This window comes from Branchiostoma belcheri, unplaced genomic scaffold (genome assembly GCF_001625305.1).
Source record: "Branchiostoma belcheri isolate BF01 breed outbred unplaced genomic scaffold, Haploidv18h27 scaffold113, whole genome shotgun sequence".
Taxonomy (NCBI): domain Eukaryota; kingdom Metazoa; phylum Chordata; class Leptocardii; order Amphioxiformes; family Branchiostomatidae; genus Branchiostoma; species Branchiostoma belcheri.
In genome coordinates this window covers 836,703-862,860 of record NW_017802525.1, presented here as the reverse complement: position 1 = coordinate 862,860, position 26,158 = coordinate 836,703, and the positions used below count along the sequence as shown (strand labels likewise).

The 26,158-nt window shown below is 42.7% G+C and overlaps 2 protein-coding genes across 18 annotated transcripts in view; both read left to right on the top strand.

The window, feature by feature from the left end:
* LOC109462184 (islet cell autoantigen 1-like protein) overlaps positions 1-7,364 on the top strand; it is a 59,077-nt gene extending 51,713 nt beyond the window's left edge. For 4 of the 6 annotated variants that reach the window (XM_019758697.1, XM_019758698.1, XM_019758701.1 and 1 more), the window contains 5 exons: positions 1,820-1,900; positions 2,512-2,616; positions 3,173-3,328; positions 4,984-5,178; positions 5,983-7,364. In XM_019758697.1, coding sequence (XP_019614256.1) covers positions 1,820-1,900; positions 2,512-2,616; positions 3,173-3,328; positions 4,984-5,178; positions 5,983-6,113 — 668 coding nt within the window. In that variant the 3' untranslated portion in view covers positions 6,114-7,364. The remainder of the gene's footprint in view (positions 1-1,819; positions 1,901-2,511; positions 2,617-3,172; positions 3,329-4,983; positions 5,179-5,982) is intronic. The other 2 variants (XM_019758699.1, XM_019758700.1) reach the window with 2 other exon arrangements.
* Positions 7,365-14,704: 7,340 nt separating this feature from the next.
* Positions 14,705-26,158, top strand: part of LOC109462183 (spermatogenesis-associated serine-rich protein 2-like) — a 55,419-nt gene continuing 43,965 nt past the window's right edge. For 2 of the 12 annotated variants that reach the window (XM_019758689.1, XM_019758685.1), the window contains exon 1: positions 24,468-24,600. In XM_019758689.1, coding sequence (XP_019614248.1) covers positions 24,531-24,600 — 70 coding nt within the window. In that variant the 5' untranslated portion in view covers positions 24,468-24,530. Of the gene's footprint in view, positions 15,008-24,457; positions 24,601-26,158 lie in introns of those variants that run through there. The other 10 variants (XR_002139749.1, XM_019758695.1, XM_019758693.1 and 7 more) reach the window with 9 other exon arrangements.

The following is a 26,158-nucleotide window of genomic DNA, read 5'->3' as shown; positions in this document are numbered from 1 at the left end:
TGTATGAGGAACAGGTGTGTAGTCCTTTAGTTATGTATGAGGAACAGGTGTGTGGTCCTTTACTGACAGTCGGAGAGGACGAGGAGTTCATCAACTTCGCAGACTCACGACTCGACCTGCAGAAACAACGTCAGGAACACGGTGGGGATTTTAAAACAAGATTTTATAGTAGGAAAAAGCCTCTGTATCATATGAAAGTCAGAATGTCTTAAAGCTAAGACTGTGTTCTTGAGAAAGTTCTTGAAAATGCCACTGAGGAGTTCACCAACTTCGCAGACTCGCGGCTCGACCTGCAGAAACAACGACAGGAACACGGTGGGGTTTTTAAAACAAGATTTTATAGTAGGAAAAAGCCTCTGTATCATATGAAAGTCAGAATGTCTTAAAGCTAAGACTGTGTTCTTGAGAAAGTTCTTGAAAATGCCACTAAGGAGTTCACCAACTTCGCAGACTCGCGGCTCGACCTGCAGAAACAACGACAGGAACACGGTGAGATGTTTGTACATGTACAGGTTCATGTTTTATATGAGGAACAGGTGTGTGGTCCTTATACATGAGGAACAGGTGTGTGGTTCTTTACTGACAGTCGGGGAGGACGAGGAGTTTACCAACTTCGCAGACTCACGACTCGACCTGCAGAAACAACGACAGGAACACGGTGGGGATTTAGCAAGTTTTATTTGATAATCTCAACTTCCCACTCACTTATAAATGTGAGTCAACTGTAGACTATTTTGTTCTAGTTCAGGAAAAGGTAGTACGATTCATAAGACCTCATTTGTTTGGTTATTCAAGTGTCTCATTTTTTCAAAAAAATATTCATCTCTTTCTTTCATTGAAAACTTCTCTCTGCATTCTGTCAAGTTTCAGGTTATTTTGTCTCACTTCATTGCTTCTTTATACCTGGTATAGGGATTCTATTGCTGTCATAAGCTTATTTCTGAACTTCTGTCTTTTGGATAGTAACTCTTACAAACAACAAGCTGCATTAGCTTGTTGATCAGTGGTTTGAACCATGGGCTCACATAGCTTTTCTTTCTCTTGATACAATCAGTAGAAAACTAAAAACTAATTAATCACAACTCTAACCTGTGCTGTACTTTCTTACCCAGGTGCACTTAATGACTTAATGGGACTTAATTTCACCCCAGTGATGTCAGATCTAGCACTGCTAAACCAGGACCTAGCACAGCTAGCGCCTGACCTAGCATGGCCTGGCACTAACCTAGCACACATACCAGGCTGGACAGACCCACACACAGGCACAGGCAACCTGCTGGGTTTGTGCCAATACATTACATTCAGTTACATATACAATATCATATCATTCACTAAGTTACATGTACACTATCATATCATTCACTTACATCTACAACATTATACACAAAAGATAGATAGAGTATACACAGTCTTTCATGGTAGTCCTGCGCAATATACACAGTATGTATCTGAATTACAGTCTACAGAACGCTAAAGACTCAGTTAACATTTTAAAACATCTCTTTTCTTACAACATGATACTTTTCATTCATCAATTCCTTAACCTTATCCCTGCTACCTAATACTAAAACCAATAACAATTTGGTGCCAAATAGCTACCTTTGCATGCTAAAGGTTAATCTACAAACCAGTATCTGTTTGTATCTCTAGTAGAAAATATACTTTCTAGTTTTGGTGGTGATTAAATTTTTCAGAATCTTACACTCACAAATGTAGAGGTACCTTCTCTCTTTAGATGCACCATGCCAGTTAAAGTTCTGGAGGTTAATATTAACAACACCAACACTATTATAATATTATGTATAATATCTTTCCCCAGACATGGAAGTCCCTTCAGAAAATGAAGGCCTCGCCCCTCTCACAAACTCACAAGACACTAACCAATCAGAGGACAAGGAGGGTTGGTAACTCGTCCCTCATTGGTGGCTCTCCTCTAACTTTTGTCCAATCACATTGCATGGTTTGATATCAGGGTTTTAAGGACTGGTGGTGGAGGTGGTGGTTTGTTAACAAACAGGAAGAATACAATGTCATGTGTGATTGCGTTGCTATGTATGTTGAATTCTATTTGGTCCTCATCAGAAGGTACACAAAAATGAGAGCAGGACAGTGACCAATACAAATTGTGATTTTCCACCAAAGAAGAGTGCTGGTTTGTCCCCAATGAACCAAAATGAAGTCGGCATCTTGGCAGAAGGTACTTCACCTGTGCAAAACTCAGATTTTTCAGGGTTTTCGTTGGATGTTTGGTCAACATTGCATCAGAATTTTGCCAGTTGCAGACGATATCTTTTCTCCACACAACATTTGAAAACTACAGGCAAAATGCCATCCTTAAATACGCGAATATGATCTTAAACAAGACATTCTGGCAAAGTGCTATGCACAACACATCACAAGTTTTTGCACAGGTGCAGTACGTTCTGCCAACATGCTACTTAAGCCAAAGATCATGCTGTAGTTTGCCATGCTGGTATAATTTAAGGTGCTTACTGTAGAATCTGCCTTCAGGTGCAGGGAAAGACCTTCTGTCCGACGAACCTGCCAGCAACGACCTTGACCTTGACAAGGATGACATGACCTTGCTCAACGAGATCCTGAATGCCCCCTCAACAGGTATGGTTGGTCCCACCCCTGCAGGAGAATGGTATCACCCATACTTGGATTGAAGTTTTGCTCTGCTGTAGCCAGTAGTAGGGCTGCCAGAAAGAACATGCATAGAGCAAGCTGGCTCACGTTTTATGTATGAAAGGCTCTTGCAAGGGCTTTAAAATCTGTTTTCTTACATGACAGTTATAATATAGTATGCAAACTTCTGTAAGTCTGAAAATAAGAATGATGTACATTCAGGCACATTTAACCCACTATCAGAGTCCATGTGTCCATAATATAGGGTCATATGACCCAAGCCGTGGGTCACTCATCCAGAAGAAGGCCATAGAAAAAGCCAGAAATTTGATGACTGTGCAATTTTGTTTTATTTTAATTCAACAAGACAATACATTGGCCACCCAGGCAGCATGGCTGATTTCGGGTGCCAAACAATTTTGTTTTATTAATGACGTATTTCATGAAAAATGATTTTTACAGTGGTAATTGCCTTTGGGTACGAGTTTGCATATCATGAAGTTTGCTTGAATTCTGCTGATTTTCTTGTTGTGCGATGTTACAGGTGAGGATGAGTTTGCTCAGTCATGGCAGGCGGTGTACGGGAACCAGCCTCCCCCCATGCAGATCCCCGGGGGTCTGACGGGGGAGGGAGAGGGCAGCATGCGACAGTTCCTCCCCTCACAGCTGCTGGAGATGCAGGCTGCCATGAGCACGCAGGGTGAGTTTGGGGAACTGTATGTTATAAACTATTGTAACATGCCCGTAGCTAGGGGGGTTTGGACGAAACCCCCCACAAAGCTCAAAGGTCCACTTTTTGGTCCACTTTTTATGTAAAGGTCCACTTTTGGTCCACTTTTTATGTATAGGTCCAAGATTTTTCTCGAAAAGATAGACTGGAATCGTAGAAAAACTGCTCCCTTTGTCATGGAATAAAAATTGATCTCTGATTTTTTTTTTCTTAGAAATCCTCTCAAAAACGCACGAAATGCGATTTTAGAAGGTTCATTTTTCAAAATTTTCTGGGGCTAGGAACCTCGCTCCTACGGCGCTCAAGGTCCCCTCAAGCAGTCGGAAGAACCCCCCCCCTCAAAATCCTGGCTACGGGCATGTGTAACAGTGGGGGGTTTATAGGCGCTACCAACTGACCCGGCCGATGGGTCTAGACCTTTTCAGCCGAGTGGTTAGGGCGTCGGTGTGTGGATTGGTGCTCGGGAGGTCGTGGGTTCGAACCCTGGCCTGGGACCAGGGGTTTTAATCTGTTTCTACTCGCTCCTCCTGTTTCTTACACCACGGTCATACCTGTACAAGTGACCACCTCTACATAAGGACTACCTGGCCGATGGCACTTTTTGGTGGTCCCTGGCCTTAGCCATTATTACAGGTATTCCCATTGACACAAGAATTAAGTGACCACCTGTCCACATAGACTAGATTTATCAGCCCTAAGATTGGTCATGTAGATGGCTGTACAAACTCTAAGGTCCCTGTACTTTAATTTGTAGTGTCAAAAAAAAAATTAGAACTAGAAAGGCCAATATTTGCTTTGGAGCAAATACAGCGATGGGTTCACCACATTTTACGACATGGCAGGGAAAGAATGAGAAACACAAAGGAAAACAATGATTTACATTGATATAACTATAATATAAAGTAACATACAACTAAAACAACAGTTGGATAGCTATTCCCTACTTTATTGGTTAGGATTTTTAATTGCATAATGCAAACTGTTGATTTTCAAAATAAAAAAAACGTTCATGCCCCGCATTCCAATGCTGGAGCAGAAAAGCTTGAAATACCTACCAAAACACTTGAATAAAGACATACTGTCAGTATGGAAATGCTCTGTGCAGGTGTTAATCAAGTTAAATCCCAACAGCCAATCAGCAAGAAATGCTCTGTGCAGGTGGAAATGCTCTGTGCAGGTGTTAATCAAGTTAAATCCCAACAGCCAATCAGCAAGAAGTATAGAGGAAAGCTGCATGCCTATTGGTTGATGCCCTGCATTCCATTGTGATGACTCATGCCCAGACGTGGTAAACACGGCACACTAACACAGTAATACATTTGCTATAACACAGCCAAAAAACTCAAATAAAACCATTCTAAAAGCCTGTATCACAAAAATTTAAAAACGCCTAGGGGTATTTGCCCACTGTACCTCCATACCAAATTTCAGGACCTTAGGCCCTAAAATGAAGAAGCTGAATCCATTTAAAAAATGGCAGGAGAAGAAGAAGAAGAAGAAGAAACATCAGAAAAAGCAATATGGGTTCACCACCACTTCGTGGTGTGGTGAACCCATAATTATCATCCTTGTTACTAGTATTGTCTAGCCATTGTCTGACAAGCTTTCTTTCCTTCCTTCCTCAGGAGGTCAACCACCCGTCCCGGGAGGTCCCCAGGGCATGGTGCCGCTGCAGGGCGCGCCCGGCCAGCCTCCCATGATGCCCCCTGCCATGCCTGCTGCAGCAGCTCCCCCTGGTAACCAGCAGCAGAACAGCATGCAGCAGGGACAGCAGCAACAACAACAACCACTGCTGCAACAGGAGCAGAAAGGTGAGGATGGTACTGTAACAGCCCATGCTATTGGTGTGGTATGCCTAAATACCACAACCCACCACTTCCTGGGCTAATACGCAGTGTACATGTGCTAAGAACCCCTTTTAACGCTCTGGATGCATTGTCTATGCTTGTGTGAATAAAAAAAAACACTGTAACTCCAACGTATTTACCATTTTTTTTTTAAGAAAGAATAGCACTTGTACACTGCATATTAGCCCAGGAAGCAGTCGGTTGTGGTGGGTTGTTGTATTTAGGCATACCTTTATTGGTGGAAGGATCAACTTGTAGAGCTAGCTGGCCAATGAAATCATGTCTTCAGATTTTATAAATTGTTTTGAAATAGCCTTCAAAGTAATGACATGAGTTCGCATTGTCTTGTGATTCATATGTTAGTTTCATTTATATGTACAACAATATTTGAATGAATCTTAACTTGCTTACTACAAACGCACAAATCAAACACACGTCTGAACAATATATGTCTTGCACACACACACACACGCACACACACAATTTAGGGGGGCCCGCAAGCCCTTTTCCGTAGAGCGTAATCGGCTGTTTTAATAATATTCTAGGTAGAGCGTAGACGGACCGCTCTAATATTTTTGCGCAGAGCGTATTCAGCATTTTAATTCTACGTAATGCGTTGTAGCCACTTTGAATTTATCGTGAAGCGTAATTGAGAGGTTTCCAAATTCAGCATAGAGCGTTGTCGGAACCCCCCCTTGCAGGCCCTCATTTAGCATACATGTAGCCCTTCATGGGCTCTTTTTCCTCTCATAAAATCCTGATCTGTTGTCTTCACAGGAAAGCCAGGAAAAGGCGTCGGCAAAGACATGTCTGCCTGGTTCAACCTGTTTGCAGACCTGGACCCGCTCGCCAACCCTGACGCCATCGGAAGGAAAGAAGGAGAGAACCAGGAGGAGAGGAATTGCTGAGGCCCCAGGGCTGGCCCTTGCAGCCACAGTGTGTGCCTGTTTGGTAGCAAAGTAGAAAAAAAAGATAACTCTATTAAGTTAAATATAAAAAAATTAAATCCCAAGAGCTGATATTCACACCAGCTGACAGCAGTGATGCTAGACCTCCACAGCCCACCAGTGTTGTCATGACTCTAGAATAAACAATAAACAAAAACAACCATATACCATATAAGGGCAAAACACTGACCAATCAGCTTGGTCCATCTGTGTCTCTATGGTTACCACCAATGAATGTGACCAATAACAGCAGTCTGTGTCTGTTGCTATAGCTACCAGCTCACTGATATGGAACAAAAATCGTCTCTTGCAGTTGCTAGGCAGTGGCCCTGTCAGTTGCCATGGAAACCACGACAACACAAGCTGTCTCCAAGGTTACCAGAATTGTTTATCATAGTTCGTTTCTGTGTTTGTTTCATGGTTACTCGGTTGACGATAGCCAATCATTTCTGGTTACCATATTTGTACATAGGCAAAATGGCTTCTATAAGTTGCCATGGTTACCAGCCTGAAGTCTAGCCAATCAGCACAGTCCGTTGGTCTCCATAGTAACCAGGAGGAGGAAACTCTCCAAGAGGTTAAATTTGTACCACTGTAACATTATAATTACTCTAGCCCTGAATAATATGCAAGAATTAATTGAACAAGAGACCAGAAGGCTAACTGAAGTCAGCTCAAGCAAAATTCTCATTTAGTTAGAAAATATAGACTCCAACTTTGTCATACAAGCAGATAAAAACATGCAGGATTTGTATCACTAGTGTCACGTGACCCAAGATGGAAAAAAAAAACTATAACTGTAATCAACCATGCAGTTTAGGAGCTCGATACATTTATGTAGCCAGGCTGTTGCTGACAGAACAAAACTATTGCAACAATCTGTAGGTTTGCTACATAACTTCAACCTACCAAAGCGAGGTACATAATTATGATATACAGTACATGTGAAAGTTCCTGTGCTGCAGAATTTCTGTATATAGCCTGCCGTTGGAACGTTCCACTGTCAGGTGTGAAACAGGTGGGGAAAAATGACCACCTCACCTGGCCAGCTTTCTGTCTTTCAGCCTCTAGGAGTTTATTATGGCAATTCAACATTTTGTAGCTAAAGATCTTGGCATTCCTTGTCTTCAGTTGAACACAAAGCGTTAAATGCGTCGATGAAGGTTAGACATCCAGGTAATACGATACGCCAAAAAGCAGTTACTCAAGCAACTGGATATGATTTTGAAAACGTCAGACGTTTCAGCTAGTATCCACTAGCTTTCGTCAGCTTTCCAAAAAAATTTGTCTTCACTTTATTTGCATATCAATCAATAGGTTGTGCTTATAAACCTGTTTTCCCCTCTGGTCTCTCAGTCACTGACGAAAGCTAGTGGATACTACCTGAAACGTCTGACGTTTTCAAAATCATATCCAGTTGCTTGAGTAACTGCTTTTTGGCAAAGCGTTAAATGCTTTTTCAATTGCTGCTTGGCTTACCTTTTTTCTAGCTAAGCACTCAGTAATGATAATGTATTGTTAGTTAAAATGGACAATTAGAGATGAACAACCTCTAGGTCCCTGATGTGTTATTTCTTTCCCCTGCTGTGTAGCAAAGTCAGCCCTTGAGAATGATGTAGGTATCTGTGTGCGAGCGTGTCTGTGATTCACGAGATGTAGATATAAATGAATGGACCGCTTGACCATGTACTGTATGTATAGGGAAATGTAATGTTGAACTCTCCTATGTTGGTGCAATGTTATAGAGTGTAGGCTGGTGAGTACTGTAGACAAACCAGCATTTACAGTAGGAGGTTTCCCCTGGTCTCTGGGTAGAGTCTTGTAGGCTGGCTGTACTAGCTAGTACTATCATGTAGTGTTAGTTTTGACCTAGCCTGGTTACCAGACCTTTTATAGCTCCCAAGTCCTACATCTTCAAAAATAGTGGAAAGGATGTAGGACTCTGGAGCTATAATAGGTCTGGTAACCAGGCTAGTTGTACCACAGAACAGTAAAATCAAGGCTGTGTTGTGAACTCAACAGTCATATTCAATTCACAGGAGTTTGCCTCACTGGCTAGTTACCCTGCCATACCCTCTTCATCTGTGATAATGTCAGTGAAAATGCCAGGCTGTTTCCAAGGCCTACTCATGCAAGCCTAAGGGATTGGTATTGCCTTGTTTTGTGGGTCTGTCATCCAGGCTAATTCATGCTTCATATGCTAACAACATTCCTCTCTTCCCCCATTATACTTCAGTCCAACCACTCATGGAATACTAGTAGCTCTGTCTTGCTTACAATAATGATAATCCTGAAAAAGAAAACCTTGCAAACAGTACAATGATTATCACAATAATATATAGTATAATCCTCCATGCCAAGCAATGTATGTCACTCCCAATCATAGCCCATTGTCATCTGCATCACTGTTGCTGCTATACATGTACATGTCCCCCATCCTCACATGTCCAGCCAGTCTACAGGACTCAATCACACAGACCAGGGCCAGTCTCAGATATCAGCTTTATTGTCAGACCTTTATTGTGTACGGAGATGTAAGTTGTGTATTTATTAGCATTTTCATCTGTTTCCTTGACAACCTGAACTGTACATTGCTGAATGTTCCATACATACATGTAGACTCCAGCGATTAATACAGAACTGAAGGCAAACATACAGATGCTCTTCGTGGTGTGGATTGTTTTGATTGCCCACGATCATGATAATATCATTCTGGCATACTCATTTTCACCTGAGCAAAGCGAGGAAAGTCGTGTAAAGTGCCTTTCCCAAGGGCACAAGGTTGGTGACTTGGCAGGATTCGATCCTGAGACCTCTTGGTTCTGAGCCAAATGCCCTGCCAATTACGCCACACAACCCTGTGTCTATTGCTTCATTACAAGTCAAGAGATTCTTGTTATTACTTCATGCATGTCATTTAAAATGTCACAGTCAACTCTGCCCAAGAAGACCACTCATGGGACCAATATCGACATAGACCAAAATCTGGTCTATGTGGACAGGTGGTCACTATAGACTGGCTTCTTCATGCTTTGTGTCAATGGGAAAAATCATCTAAGGGCACATTGGTCAGGTGGGTCTTGTGTAGAGGTTTTCTCTTGAACAGGTTTGACTGTACTTTCTATAATAGTGTACTACCAGTACCTTTCTTTCTGTCTGAATCAGTATAGCCTGTATAACTGCCCTTCAGCATAACACACCAGCTTTGCAGGCAAGCGGCACAGTGGCAGCTAGCTACAACCGAACGACTTGTTACCCTTTCTGTAAGTATAGTTTTTATTGACATCTGAGGAAAAGAAAGAATGGTTGAAGATACCAACAAATTTGGTGCCCTCCCAAATGAGGTGAAGGGTTATGTATTACATTTTATATTTACATCATCATATACATATTTACATCTGTCCCAGTCCCTACCCTTACCAACAATGGATCTCCCCTGAACAATCATTATTCAATCAGCTAATCTCCCAGATCTGGCGGGGTGTTATTGGCTTTGTCACCATGGCAACGGCACAACATCATGAATTATGGATGACGTCATGGCTGTGCATTTCAGATGTCAATCACCTGTTAGCGTTTTCTATACTCCTGCAGTTCTGGTGCTTTCCGCTAGGGCTTACGTGGTACATGTAGGCGCATCTTTGATCAGAGGACTGAGTGACTGAACTATTGTCAATGGTATTGATATTCCAAAAGTGTAAAGGGGTAAGAGAGATAAAACAGATATCTAAGCACTTTTTTTGAAGAGCATAATAAGTAAAAGGAATTGGGAAAATGTGAAGATGTTACCATCGTAATAATGTAGGCACGGAATGAAGGCTGGACCTAGAAAAATGTTGCATTTCCCAACCGATTGTACATGTACATTGTAGCTAGCAAATATCCGCTGACACTAGCCTTTGTTTTTTTTGGGGGGGGGGGGGCTACCACTGGCAGGCAAGGCAATGAACACCGAAGTTTGGGTCATTGGAACAGCATCTCGGGTTGTCGAGCCAGTAGCAGCAAAATTGGCCCAACTGACTCGATACTACTGACTGAGCAGTTGTGAGTCTGTTTGGTCCTTGCTAATATCCTGGTACAATCCGGTCTGTAATACCCACTCCACATACAACACACCGCGGGAAGGGCCATCCTGGGGGCGCTGAGAGAAAATCGTTTTCTGTCGATATACATTTGTACTAGTAACATGGCTGCTCTCAGGATAGTAAACCCGGTACACAAATCCGTTTGGTGACCAGAAGTCGGTAACCGTCGCACAGTTAGGAAAATCATAGATAGCATCTGCCAGGCTTCAGAAGCGGCTGGAAAAAGTAGAAATTGATTCAAATACAACATAGCCTAACAGAACACATGCCAGGGCCTAGGACAGTTGCTAAAGGAGTACATTTTGCCGCTAGCGCTCTCCTTTAGCGGACCAACTCCGCTGACCTGCGTTCTGTCCATGTGGCCAATTTCTACTTTTTCTAGCATCTGAATCCTAACTGACAGAGGCTAGAAAAATCAAACGATTGTATGATTGTAACTATTATTTCACCAGGCAGCTCAGAAAACATGCAGAACAGAACTTTTCAGATGTTCCTTGGCAACGTCTGACTTCATGTTAGAGTATATCTATTTCAAGCTGGCCCGTTTTATCGAACTCAATTTGCTCGGTGCACGCAAGAACACTTCCCAGCCAGGCCACATCTCGCATTTTTTAACGAGTTTGCTCAATGCAAGGCCAAAAGACCACTGCTGTGCACTGAACTGTGTGAGCAATTCTTCTGGTCCAAGACAAGAAAAGTCCGCCGCCTTAATTGAAACAATTTAGCTCCAACCGATTCTGTAGACTTCATCAGACCGTATGGAATTCCTAATAAATTTTGTGTAGGCGTGTCGGCACTGTTTCTGCCCCATCCCTGAGACTGTTGAGTCTAGTCGCTGTAATTCGCTGACAGAAGAGTTTTCCCTAGCCTCCATAGCATGCCAAAAACTGGGGGTTTGGGGGGTCTTTGGGAGCTTTTATGTGCTAGTTTCTGATTGCATATAGACAACATAGCCGGCCTGGTTGAATTAGCCCCGTTTTTTTACAACAGGCTAATCAGAAAACAGCCGAAGACCATCAAACCCCCAGTTCTATAAGCCTGCTATGGAGGCTAATCAGAAAACAGCCGAAGACCACCAAACCCCCAGTTCTATAAGCCTGCTACGGAGGCTAATCAGAAAACAGCTGAAGACCACCAAACCCCCAGTTCTACAAGCCTGCTACGGAGGCTAATCAGAAAACAGCCGAAGACCACCAAACCCCCAGTTCTATAAGCCTGCTACGGAGGCTAATCAGAAAACAGCCGAAGACCACCAACCCCCCAGTTCTATAAGCCTGCTACGGAGGCTAAGTTTTCCTCACGTACAGCCGATATGTCGGTAACAGGTTGTATCAGGCTGAAGTCAGCCGTGGTGGCGCGGTTCTGGCCAGGCGTAGGCGGGTGTAGATAGATGTACACAGTCTAGTAGTCGCAACATCTGGTAGACACTTTCGCTTAGTCAGATTTCTCCTTGGGAAAGCATCTTTTCGCAGTTTACGTTATTTCCGTGTGTTTGTCCGTGTGATTGCTTGTATGTTTATCGTTTATTGAATATAGCAGAGTGACAGGAAGTGAGAGGGAAATGGTGTAACCGCAGACTGGCAGGAAGGTCGAATTAGGCATTAAAATGGTCTGCGTGCAGGCTAGGAGGCAGTGAATGGTACATGGTTGCCTCATTTCTGTAGTCTTCAGTTTCTAGTACTGTATACTAATGTCTGTTGCCTTGTGGGAACCGGTACGTGGGAAAATAAGGATTGAAAGAAAACCAAGGTTGAGTGACAGGAGATATAGGTGATCGCCAGTTCATAAATTCAAATTTTGGTTACGCAAGTAAAAACTGTCCACGCCCGCAGAACTGTGGGATTGTTTGTTGTAAGCGTCAGCGGGATGTTTATAGATCAGCCTGATGACGTCACGGATACGTTCATCCCGGGATCGATCCATGTAACAGGTGGTCGGGGGGGACGGTTCACTGGACCGATGACTGAGGAGTTTTATATCTATAGTTTGCTTGTGTAAGAGATGAGCGAAACAGCATGGCAAGTCGCAAGTCAGTAATGTAGTGCTTGTTACCTCCGTGTACGGAGGTTTTGTGTTCGGTTTGTCTGTTTGTGTGTCGGCTTGTGTGTTCGTAGCTATCGCCAGATGCTAGAAACGACGGTGACATTGATAGAAAGTTGGATCAAAGTTCCCAGAAATGGTTTGCTCTTTTCCCATCTTCAATTTTCTGATATATTCCTGTCTGTTGCCTCCTTAGCTTATGCAAACTTATGTGGGCGCCCTGTTAAAGAGTTATATAGACCACCACTTTAGAAAATCAAGCTCAAATTTACTTTTGGCAAATCGCCTTCTTTCTGGTTGGTCTGTTGCTCCATGGGTACACATTCTGAACTCTTTGTTAGAATGACTCGTTGTCAAGGACAACGTGGGACGACTTAAAACCAATTGCTGAATACAACTGACTTTAAACAGCCATACAAAAGTAAAATGATTTGGAGATTAATTTATAGATATTCATCTTTCATCATCATCACGTATACCATAGTATCTGGAAAACTACATTTGATTGCAAAAGTTGTTGCACGTCTTTTTGTCTTCAGTAGCTACATGTGTATGTCTGGGGCCGATGCAATGGTTCATGCTTGTTCAGAAAGTGTCCCTCGTTTACAATTCATTTCGAAGAAAAAGGCATATGACAAAGTTTCAATGTCGTTTATAGTGTTAACTTTCAACATCAGCGTTTTTCCCGCCATTTTTCGTGCAGACGACAGAAATGATACTATGATACCAGTGAACGGACGTCAGAGAAACATTAACAATATTCTCCACTCTCCGCTCAATCAGAACCTGCCTCGTCCGTCTGATCGTGACGTCATGAGGCGAGGCTGGTTATTATTGACCAGTTTATCGCACGATCATCGCTAATCAGCCACGTGACCGCCGCCGACCAATGGGAGAAGCCGGAGGTGCAAACTCCTCGATCATCGATCGTTCGGGTTTTTATTATCGGCCGACAGCCGTGTCCGGGTTAGAGGGTCGACAGGGGGTTAGCGGGACACCGCTACGCTCAAATAGTCCATGTTGAAGGACAAGGTCGATCAAATAGAGATGTATGATAAATCGTCTATTCATACAAGACTTTCGGTACTTGAGTCTGTAACATGTTCTTGTAGACACAATTAGGAAGTTAAGAATGCTTTTCTTGTGTTTATACATTCCTAGAAGTACTACGGATACGAAACTATATGAGGGAAAATCTAGGAAAGTCTAACAAGTGATTTGATGTGAGGAGGTTTTCACAGGTGTCTCCTAACCCCCAGGAGAGCCCCGGGTCGTGATGTATGTTGTTTGTCACTTGTGAGTTTTAGTTTCAGCCTGATCAGCGAAACTCCGGCCGGACCCTTCGGACTGCTCCTGCTGCACGTACCTCACCTGTTTCACCTGTTCACACCTGTCTAGTCACACCTGTCAAAACCTGTTCACCTGAGGAAGTGACAAGAACGTCTTGAGTGTAACTTGACACCCCGGTGGGCGGAGTTACTAGTACACCCCTCTTAAGATTCTTGCCGAAACTTCGCGTCGCCCGCACACACCTGTCGTCCTTACCTGCACACACCTGCCGCCCTTACCTGCGCAGGTGTAGTCCCAGGTACAAGGTGTGCAGCTCACCTTTGAGCCGGAGCTGATCAGAGGTCAGCGCCCCGCCCCCTCCCACAACAGGACTCAGCCGGAAACTTCGTATCAGTGTCTCAAAACTCGCCTTCAGAAACGGCTAAACCGGGAGTTTTCTGGAGCATCCTGAAGATCAGGACTACACAGGACGTTCTGGGATCTTTCCGTGATCTTTCTGCGATCTTTCCGAGGTCTCTCTGACATGTCGCGTGGTCTCTGATTCAGGTTTGAGCTCCGTTTGTTTTCCCTGAGTCCCGAGTACGTGTGAGGGGGTGTCAGGCTCAGCAAGGAAGAACTTTAATACAACTCACGCCTGGTGAGGTTTGGGGCAACTTCCAGGCGAGATCTAGTCACCAAGATTTCTCCAACGTCGTGTTGCAGCATTACAACAAGTCAATAGTTACTATTTGAGAATACTTTGGTTGTTTTTGCCTAGTTGTGTAAACTACAAGAGCTACACGCCGTAGGTTTGTCCTCACCTATCCCGGACGTTCACTGGCGAGCTACAGGACAGCTGGAGAGCAGACGAGATCTAGTGACTAGGATTTCTCCAACTTCGTGTTGTAACATCAGAACAACGATTTCAAGACCGACACTTGGGTTGTTTCCACTTAGCTGTGTAAAGTACAAGAGACGTACGCCGTAGGTTTGTCCTCACCTATCCTGGACTTTCACTGGCGAACTACAACTAGACAGCAGGAACAGGTCTTTTTAATCTCCAAGCAGATCCCTTTCGGTGGCAAAAAGACAGCATCAAATTGGCCAGCTAGGCAGTATCCATTAGCCAGAGAAGGTCCGCGGCCACCGACAAAAAACGGCCATATATAAAAAGCTAACGATCATTCCCCCACAACCTCTGCTTGGAGAGTACGGACTTGTCACGTCCCGTAGTGTGTTCAGTTCCCACGGCTGTCATCCCGGGATTGACTTCTAAATCCCGCAGAGTTTCGCGCCGGATTTCCTCTGATCCCAGCCTGTTATATCACCATAGTAACCTGTTATATCACCATAGCAACCCGTCATATTGTCATAGCAACCGGCCAGTCTGCTGGAATCTACTGTACAGCTTGGAGGTCACGTGACCGTACGTCCTGTGGGAGCGTCAGACGTCAGCGTAAGGTGGGTGTGCAGGTCTCAGAAACTTTCTTGGTTTTTTAAAACATTAAAGGTCAGCTATGTAGCGTTTGTCCTCCGGGGTTGTCCTACGCCAAAATTTGTTCATGAAATCTTCGATTCCTGTGGGTATACGTGAATCTAAGTGGTTCATACCGGATATCAAAAGTTTCTCAATACAGTATATATAGATATACAGTATAGAAACATTAGATCTAGTGCTAATAGCTTTTAATAGTTGTTTTTCGTGCCAACTATTATTATTTTCAGTCAGGCAGAAAAGGAGGTCAAATGTTATCGTTGCTAGATCTGCTCTAGACTCTGATTTTGTTTGCTCAGTAAAAATACCGCCGCCTGTAGGGATATTGCACACATGTGATGCAATAGAACAGTGCAAGCTGGTATACTTTCTCTTACAACGTCATCCGTTACCATGGTTACGGCCTGTCGCCATGGCAACCAGTAGTGCTCCAGCTGATGAGTGGGAGGATGTCAGGGGGAAAATTTGGTCAGCAGAAATTCTAGATCGTAAATCTGAAAAAAATGCCGAATTCAACCGTGTGTCAATATTACTATTATAGCCTGATAGGAATATCTCCAAATTACCTTTAAATAATTTGGCAAAAGCAAGTAAAATATGACAGTGAGTTGTATTACAATGCTAGTGTGACTAGTGTAGTTATAAGGGTGTTTTTTTTAAACTTCATCATACATTTTCAGTATGGTATCTTATTCCCATCTTCTTACATATTATATATGATAAGAAAAAATTCCCCATTCAGGGTATCATTATCTCACTAGGTCGACTCTCGTACAGCAATACTGTATTTCATTATTGATTACTTATTTTATGACTTATTTCATGACTTTATTTATTTTATGACATATTAATGCCTTAGCTTCATTGATTTTGTGGGTTTATATCAACACCTGCATGTCTATTTGTACCCGTGTGTGTACTGTCTGGTGATATGTGTCCGCCTGGGGGGACTTCTGATTTATTTACACGAAATACACAGTCAAGTTATTACTTTTTATTACCTACCGAGCTACCGAGCTACCGAGATATCGTACTTAGTCCTGTTCTAAAGCTTAAAGGACTGGCATCCAGGCTACCTAAATATAGCTGGGACTTCTGATTTATTTACATGAGATACACAGTCAAGATATTACCGTAAAAGTTTTTATTAGCCTGACAAAAGAATGGAAAGCTACCGAGATATCGTACTTAGTCTAGTACTAAAGCTAAAAAGACTGGGCTCTACGGCTATACACTATAGATGTGTCTCTTATTCAAGGATGTGTGGCTGCTGTTGTAGCCTCTATCAGGCCCCTTGGGATGGCAGGGTACGGACAGTAAAATATATAGATTATAGTTAATAAGAATTATTGATTACCATCGGCCAGAATTTCTAATTTTTTTGCAGGGTCGATTTTTGTTCGGCACTTGCAAAGCAAAAATGGACGCGTTCATAAATTCCATCTGGCTTCAAGTGTAAAATGCATCACATATATTCCTGCATTTTGAGATATAGATTCATATGACAAGTATTTCACTTACTACTACGTTTTACTGTCTGAACTTTCTTATACATGCTTTCTTACTATTCCGCTCCTTACAGATATATTAACATCTGTTAAAAGACTGCATTTAGTGTTATAACAAAAAACAACATTAGAAAAGAGGAAATTTCTCCAGAATCAATAGTTAAACCTGAAGTGGCGGTAGAGCCTGTGTTTTGGCGGTACAATAAGGATATGTGTGTGTCTGTGATTGGTTGTCGGGTCCGGCTATATTGAAGCGTTGTTCACACATCGATCTGTTTCTGCTCAAACTGCCAAAATCCGCCACTCAGAAACTGTCTGGGGACAGACACAGAAAATAACTGTACCGAATACACACGTGTAGGGGCACTGCTAAGGGGTTTAGTATTTTTGTTCGAAAAAAATTGCCCATTTTCCTTAGCTCTTTGGGTGGTGGTATTTTATTTCTTTCGATGTCTTGTTCAACTATACATGTACAGTATTTCAAACGCAATTCTCTCCTTCGCATTTCCATGTCCCCTTTGCCAATTTTTTTTTTTTTTTGCTAGTAGGTCACGTCTCTAGACCACGGAACTCTCAGACCCACCATCTTGCTCGACAAGAGAAGGGGCGCCTATCACTATGGTGTATATATACAATGTGTGGGACCCCAATCAACCTTAAGCGTCACAGGTGCAGTACCATCAATTTGTACAGGCGGCGTTTCGCACGTGTCACTAGTACTGGCAGTTAAACGATACTTAGATCAGTCTTACTGGGATGCGTGGATTACTTTTTATGTGACTCTAGTTTCGTGGTCAAATGTATCTCTCTAGTCTGGTCCATTCGTGTTCGCCATTCCTGCTAAAACGTAACAAGAAACGTAACTTATTCCCTCCTAACATCTGCTTGGAGACAGTAGCTATGGCGGTCAAGGCCACCCAGCCCCTAGCTGTGTGCTCGCGTTTGTTCCTGCCGCTTCACCCAAAATGTCACCTATTGTTGGCCATTGTTGTACCAACCCTAACCCCCGACACGCCCACTCGCCCATCCGTGCAGCTTTGTGACGTGTCCTGGTACCGCTGACGTCAATGCCGCGAAATGTCAGCGGAACCAGGCTTCCCAGATCATGGTTTATCCCGTCCAGATCAGGGGATTATTGCCGGGTATTATCGGACATTGATAGCGATTTGGGGGTTGTTATTTGCGATTACGTCATAGTCTTGTTTCTTAGCCACGTAACTGAAGTCTTTCCATTTTCTGTAGACTGAAATAGACTGAAAAGGTTATAAGAAAAAGCAATAGATTTTCAAGAGAGAAAGGAAAAGGTAAGTATAAGAAATAGTGCTTATAAACCTTCATTTTTCTCTGGTCTCTCAGTCACTGACGAAAGCTAGTGGATACTACCTGAAACGTCCGACCGTTTCCAAAATCATCTCCAGTTGCTTGAGTAACTGTTTTTGGCGTATCTTAGCCGTTATTACCTGGATGTCTAACCTTCACTGACGTAACAGTATAAGGAAGTTAAAGGCGTTCATTCAGTGTATGTACACAGGAGAAGTTTGTGTGTTGAGATTCGCACGTACTGTACTGTAGGGTACGAGGGGTGTTCAAAAAGTTCTCGGCCTGACCTAGAAAACGTCAGGCCAGTAAAATTTTTCTTACACTATTTTTTAATATAGTCCTCTCTAACTGCAATGCACTTGGTCCAGTGATGTTCCAGCTTTCTTTTCCTCTTGAGGAAGAAAGTTGTATCTGGACCCCCAAGATTGGCCTATACCGCATAGATGACGTCATCATTACCATCAAAACGTTGACCACATAAGTGGAACTTGAGTTTAGGAAACAGGTAGAAGTCCGACAGTGCTAGGTCAGGTGAATTGGAAGGGTGGGGTTAGACTGCAAACCCAAATTCGTTTGCTGCTGTCGCTGACCCCTGTGCTGTGTGGACAGGTGCATTTTCATCACGCCAGCTCGGTGCTTTCCTCTCCTTTTCTCTTTGACTGTTGTCCTCAACTGTCGCAATTCTGTTGAATAGTACTCCACATTGATGCTTTAACCCCCTCGCATGTAGTCAATCATGATTACTTCCTTACTGTCCCAGAAAACAGAGGCAAAACCCCTGTCAACGGATGAAACTCGCTAAAACTTCTTGGGGGGCCGGGAAAAATTCTTCATCGATTGTTTGCTCTGCTGTTTTGATTCGGGGTGAAAGTGGTGAACCCAGCTAATCCTGGGTTACAAATGTTTTGAGGAAATTGCATGGATTGGACTGAATTCGTTCCTTGAAATGTCCCGCCTGTTTAACTTCTGATGCTCAGAAAACATTCGAGGCATCCACCATGCAGACAGTTTGTTCATCCCCAGGATGTTCGCCAAAACATTGTGAACTGAGTCATAACACAGGCCAAAGAACCTGCTACATGTTGGCCAGTCTCACATCTGTCATTCACTACCGTGTGATGGATGGCCTCAACTGGATTGTCCGTGGTGCTGATTTGTGGCATCCTGACATATGTTCATCTTTTGTACTCTCCTTGTCGCACTTATGGCTAGTAACCCAGTTCTTTATAGTTGAATACGAAGGGGAGTCATCACCAAGTGTCTTGACCATGTCTTCATGGATGTCCTTAGGAGACATCCTTTTTTATCGATACACTTGATCACAGCACACGCTTCTGTTGCGGCCATTTTGTGATTTGCCCTCACCCACCCCATTTTCATGGGGCGTCACGTGCTAATTAATGAACATAAAAATTTGAATTTTTGTGTGCAGTGATGTAAGACGTCATAGTATACAGTTATACCAAAGAATAGGAGTTTACCTTTATTTTCTAGGTGAGGCCGAGAACTTTTTGAACACCCCTCGTAGCAGGCATTCCTCGGTCTCGTAAGGCCATGAAAGATCATCTTCTACACCTTAGTACGGTTGTTTTTACAGTCTCCAGTCGACTTCCAGGCAAAATTTGGATCCTTCCTGACCGTCGGCCACCTTCTCTGGCCAATTTATATATCCCCCTTTTTAGGCCGATTTCTACTATTTATTCAACTTATTCAGCCTGCAAAAGAAGTCTGGTGGAGACTATGTTTTTTGTTGTTGTTGTCCTTGTTTTGCGTCTAATAAGCCGCTAGACGTGGTCTTGGTGCTCATTTTCGCGTGGTTCAGTTCAGAGTCAAAAAGTCTCTCTAGGTATTTAACTCTTGGTGCTTGTTTTTACGCTTAGAGCGTCTGAGTTCTGATGCAAGTCTCCGTTACTGTAGACCGACCTGTAGTCTGTATAAACCGTGAAACACGCAGGACAAAGGTGCTAACTCTGACGTGTGTCCGGAGCTATGTCAGGCCTGATCCCTGCAGTTTAGAAAACAAAACAAACAAAAGAACCGTGAAAGCGTAAATTTACAGAACATGGAGCTCAGACAACCGCGAGCACGCTGACATTAACACACAGACGTCACACAGCCGATCAGGTGTTAACTTACGGAAACTGCGAAAAGAAAAAAGGCAACAGCGAAAAGAAATGAAAAGAAAAAAAGACAGGCTTTCATCCCACATCGTCTCCTAACGCAAGGTTACCAGTTTGCGGTCGAATTCATGATGGAAAATGACATTTTTTTTGTGAAAACGCGTAACAGTTATGCAGAACCAAATATTTAACCCATGTGAAGAAACAGTAGTTGTTACCAATGTCCATGTAATGATATGTTTTTCGTGTATATTTCCGTCGCTAAGGTTACAGTACATGTGTTAGATCCTGACTTGTGAAAGGTGGCTGATTACAATAGTTATAGTAGGTTTCTTTACACTTAAAGTTTTTAGAGATCTATGAGTGTCAATGTGTGTTCAAGCCAGCGTCCTGGAGTGCTAGTAAAATGGTTCACGTTTTATGTGGTGACTCTAATCTAATGTAGAAAAGACTGTTCAAGAGGCAAGGAAGAATGATGATTTTGGAGTTGATATAAATTTATGAAGATAGGCATAACGTTATATTTGCATATCGACAAGTATTAGATTCATATTTCAAAGCATAGGTTGTTTGAACAAGAAGTTTACTTCAAAGAGGGTAATTTCCTTGGTCTAGATACGTAGAAACACAAATGTATTGATGAATTTGATTATCCCGAACTGCCAAAGCTCACTGTGGGGGTCTCAAAGTGACCGCTGATACAAAAACAGTCAACAGTATGTAAATCTTCTAAATAAACAGTCGGATAACGATAGCGGAGGCTGTTATTCTTTTCGGAAGGACTTCCGCTGTTAACATATGGACGATAACGCTATCTTGATATAATCAAAGACAATTTGGGAACACTTCATTAGTTCATATACGAACCCGTTGCATTTTTTAAATACCGATCTCTCTCTTGTTTTTCTTAAGTATTTTCCACGGTTTTTTAATCATCTTTCTGCCCTACAGGTCAGTTTACTTCGCACTGTTTTGTTGAAAATTGACTGTCATTATCTGACCCAAGTAGGTAAAATGAATAGCGTTAACGACACTGCAAAAGCACAGTGACTGTGCTATTTTCAACGTTTGTTGACTTATGCAATACTTAAATCTTCTCTTCTTTTTTCCTTGTCATTTGAACCTTCACGTCACGAAAGATTGCGGTTGGTCGTCGTTTGGCTTTTGTAAGCTCGCATAATGCCGGCTTTTAGGGACTAAATGGGGGGTGAACGTGTCCCTTGGGACTGGAATTCCCATAGACACGCTATGACGCAGGTGTAGCTACACATTTATCCGCTAGGCGTCTCTCTTAGGACCGTAGTTTGAATGAAAATCGCATAAAAAATTCCTTTCTATTTATAAAACATCGCTGTGGAAGAGATAAACTTTCTTTTTCGACAGATTTCCTGATCACGTGATGTTCTATTTGTGTAGAATTTGAAAGTTTTCGAGTAAATTCCAAAGTTCCCTCCCTCCACCGAGCATGCGTACTGAAACTCCCCTGCTGTCAAGCTGTTTTCTGGATTTCCGGGTGGCCAACAGACGACAGAAATTGGACGAAAATGGCCCGAAAACACCACAATCGAGGTAGGTTTGGTGTTACTCGTACATGCTAGGGTACCGGGAGACCACCATTCGAAGGGTTTTCCTCGTGGTCTGCTATTTAATGCAGAATCGGAGCTCTAAATAGCGGCTTGAGTCGCGGTCTGCTCAGACCGCTTTTGACAGGCGACATTTAACAAACATCGAATGCCGAAACTCCAACCGTGAGCTTCCGGCTTCCCGTGTCGGCACAGATGCCAAATTTCGGTCACGTACTTGTCCTCTTCCTCTCTAAACAGTGCTGTAACCGTTTTATTCCAAACCGTACGGGGTAGAAGTTACGGGCGGTTGAAGTTGCCCGCTGCCCGCCCCCCTCCCCACCCGCTAATTAAACCCATGCGTGCGACTTTGGCGGTCTGCAAACATCGCCTGTCAAAAATCGTCCTGCCGGAATTTTCATAATCACACGATTCGTGTTTAGCCGAATGTCGCCGGATTCCACAGGACGACTTTCCCCAAGTTTGATGCCGGTAGAGAGACCAGAAGAGGGTTGTTTATAAATGTGAGTTTTTATGTAAGTTTGGAGAGGTTGTGTGTATTTTGGCGTGTCCCCACCCACTGAAACGACCACAACAAAAGCTGACGACTTTTGACTCCAGGACTTTAACACTATCCAAATACAAGCCAAGCCAGTAAGTCCCAAGTCTATTTGCTCACATACAAAGTTAGAATTATTGCGTGACGTTGTGTGGGAAAGTTTTGCACCCCTACGCTTGAACTAAACTGGGTCTGCACGTACGTGTAATCCTGGGGCAGAACTTGATACTTACCTCATTTTGCAGCAATTTTGCAGCGATTCTGGGAACCAGGAGTGGAAAAGATCGATTTCTGTGTAGAGAGAATATCAGTGGCACATGTCTGACAGTTGTGGGAAGCCTTACACAAGCACAGGAGGGCTTCTGATGACGGAGATAACCTGCTTACATAACAGGAGAAATGTGATTTTCAGTGTTATCTAGTTAGAGTTGCCATGAATTATACAACAGGCTGTAATGTCAAGGGTTGTTATACTGGGGACTGTTCACTCGGATTTGTTGAGATCATAAATTATTATCATGATATAGTTTTTTCTTTTTACTGTGGCTCAGTCATACTGTATTCTCTTTCATGTAATCTGAATATCAGATTGTAAGAAAATATTAATTTGGTTGTTTATCTCTGTATATGTTATATTAGCAGCTATTACAAAGGATTTGGGTACAACTTCAAATTACTAGTATTTCACATCTTATCACTGACAAAAGGTAGTGGATGATACCTGAAACGTCGGACCATTTACAAGATGTATCCAGTTGCTTGAGTAACTTTTATTTTGGAATGTCAGTTTAATTCTCACATTTTATTAGAGATGACAGTCTTTCCTAGTCCATGACATGTGCAGAAAGTGTGCATGACACTGTGTACAAGTCCATGTAATTGTAGGTTTCTATATGTGAGACTGTTGCAAGTTGCTATGGGTTCAGGCCATAGTGCCTGAGGATGTGTACAATATACTGTATGATGGGTGATTGCACAACCAGTTGTAACCTGCCCCTCCCTACACTGGCAGTGGACTGGTTTGGATCCTGTTTGGATCAGAACTGCTTTGATCTGGATTCTCTTGAACATGTTCCCAAAGCAGGATTGTCTGTGGGTTCAAGAGTTAAAAGAACTAGCACCCAGTTTTTTTCCATTCACGTCTAAAACTGGATTTTTGGTATTCCTTCAAGTAAGCTATAGATGTTGTCGAGGATAAAATGTGTGCCAAAAAAAGAACTCAGGTCTGCTGGATTTCTGGCCCAGCTCCAAACCAATGGAAAAGGTACAAAAAGCTGGTATTTGTACAAATGTATATGCACCATTACAGGTACTTGACTTGTGGGATCACAGGTACACATGAGTTTTATAGTGCTAAAATTGGAACCTGATACATGTACTAACACACCCTCTTCTACAACAGATAACAACTTGTTCCCATGTTTATTGCTTGCCAGAGTACAAATGTAGTGTAAAATGTACGTACTGTACCTTTCATTTTTTGTTTTAGATAAAATATAATAGGACATGTTATAAAGTGATAGGTCACCTCTTATCGTCATACAACTTGTTCCCATGTTTATTGCTAGTCAGGGTAGTTACAGGTAAAATTTACCTACCTTTTATTTTTTAGTTATAGATAATAGAACATGTTCTTCAGTGATAGGTCACCTCAGCAGGCCAGTGTTAGTGTTGTCAGTTATTACAGCTGGATTAATGTGTTATAAATTTCCCCACTGTCAACAGTGATACAGACTGTACAGGACTGTACAGGCAGGGTGTTGACTTGTGCTGAAGGCTGTCGTGATTGACTGCCAGTTTTTATGTACATAAGGACGAACTTTGGTCCAGTTTTGTGCTAGGCAAAGTTTCCATCCAGCAGAAACAAAGTTTCAGAACTTTATGAAGTCTTAAAGATAGAGTTAAAGTTTAGAGTTTTTATGATGTCCAGTAGGAATGAAGGACTTAAGTTCAAGTTTGGATGTTCAGGGTTTTTGAAAGTACAGAATAAAAAGCACCTCATCTACCATGGCACAAATACACAGAGATAAACATATGTGATGTTTGAATCAGAAGCAAGAAAGAAGAGTTCAGGAAAGCATCGTTTCCATTCACTAAGTTGTCATCACTGAATGTTTCCTGATAGAAGCTTTGCTGTTGTTTGTTGATGCTGAAATTAAAAGTATCAGATATCACCGATGTCATGAAAAAGTGGCTCAAAGATGTTGTTATTGCCAAGTTCTCCCCCCAAATCAGCTGTTTTTGCTGCCTGGTTGTTGTGTAACCCTGTATAGACTATAAGCAGGGGAGACCCAGAGCCACAAAAAACACCAGGACTGCTGACAGGGCAAATACTGGAGCCTGGGTGTAAACACAGGACACACTAACACTGGGCTGAATACAGAATTGCTCCAGTGTACCAGGGGGACATCTAGCAGTACATGTACGTAGCAGTGGACAACAGAAAACTTCATGTTCTGGGTACAGTTGTGAGTTCTTGTAATGATACAGGTAACAAGAAGACATGATACTTTTGTCCTTATCGAAAGAATCTTGTCGTGCACATGTAGCATGTTTCAAGTGACTGAAACAACTTAGAAGTAGAAGATGGAACTGGATAATGCTTTGGATAACATCTTTGGTAACAAGAACCATTTTGTTGTTTATAAACATGTAGCTCTTGGGCCCAAGATGCATGGAGGTTGTCAGTTCTATGTTTTGCTTTGTATCTCACTGCACATCAAAGAGTTCGCTTGTTTTCTCTCTCTCTGTTTCCAAGTCATCAAATGTCCCGTTCTTGTACTACGTTTGGTAGAAATAATGAAGATATCACTTCTGTACTTTTGATGGAAAGTATCATCAAACTGTACAGAGTGTGAATGTTGAGTTTTTTTTCTGCGTTTAGGAGTTGTTTTTGTTCTAAGACATCAGAGGTTCTTGAGGAGCTGTCAGGGCAGCCCTCAAGAAAGGCTGAGACAAACCAGGGGGAGGGAAGACATCTGGGGAGGTGGGGACTAACCAGTACTGATCTGGGGGAGGGAAGACATCTGGGGAGGTGGGGGCTAACCAGAACTGTGCTTGGGGGAGGGAAGACATCTGGGGAGGTGGGGACTAACCAATGCTGTACCAGGGGGGAGGGAACACATCTGGGGAGATGGGGACTAACCGCTAATGTACTAGGGAGAGGGAGGACATCTGAGGAGATAGGGGCAAACCAGTACTGAACTGTTCAGGAGATGGAAGCTGTGTAGAATGGTGATGGATAAACCATTGTTGGGTTAGGGAAGCCATCCAACTGTATGTAATGTCTTGACTTTCTCAGGTTTATAAAAGTGAATAGAAGTGAGGTCAACTGGAAAACTCCTGATCCAGGAAAATCCTAGCCTGAAGACAGCAACTGGTTCAGGGCAGTCTGCGGCAAGTGCCAGTATATCTTGAGTACCTTTGCTTGAAAGGAACTCTTAAAAGTTCTTACAAAGTCAGAAAGTCTAATTGTATATATTGAAGTCCTTGCTTATTAAGCAGTTGCAAGTAACAGGGTATTTGATAAGTAGATAAGATACTGAAAACAGGTGCTCTATGCTGAAAGATGACAACTTGAGTGGAAACAGTGAACAGACATAACCTTGTTATACCCAGTAGTTCTAAACCTCTTGTTTCTAGCCTGGATGCCAGACCCATAGCTCACTAGCAAGTTATTCTGTGTGTTCACTGAGTAGCCTGGGTTCCAGTCCCATAGCACACTAGACACAAAATATCTCAGTGAGCCTGCTGAGATATTTTGTGTCCACTGTCCAGTGTGCTATGGGCCTGGAACCCAGGCTACTCACTGAGATACTTTGTGTCCAGTATGCTATGGGGTCTGGCACCCAGGCTACTTGTCCCCAGCTGCATGTCAGTATTCTGTAGACTTGTTCTTTGCACCAGGTTTATCCACAGATTAGGCCATGTTGATTTGATTATATGGATGACATCCTCTGGGAACTCCAAAACTGATGCGAGCGCGCGAATAAAAAAAAAGTTTTGCAAAAAAAAAAAAGTTGCTTTCATGAAATCTACGTTGTTATGA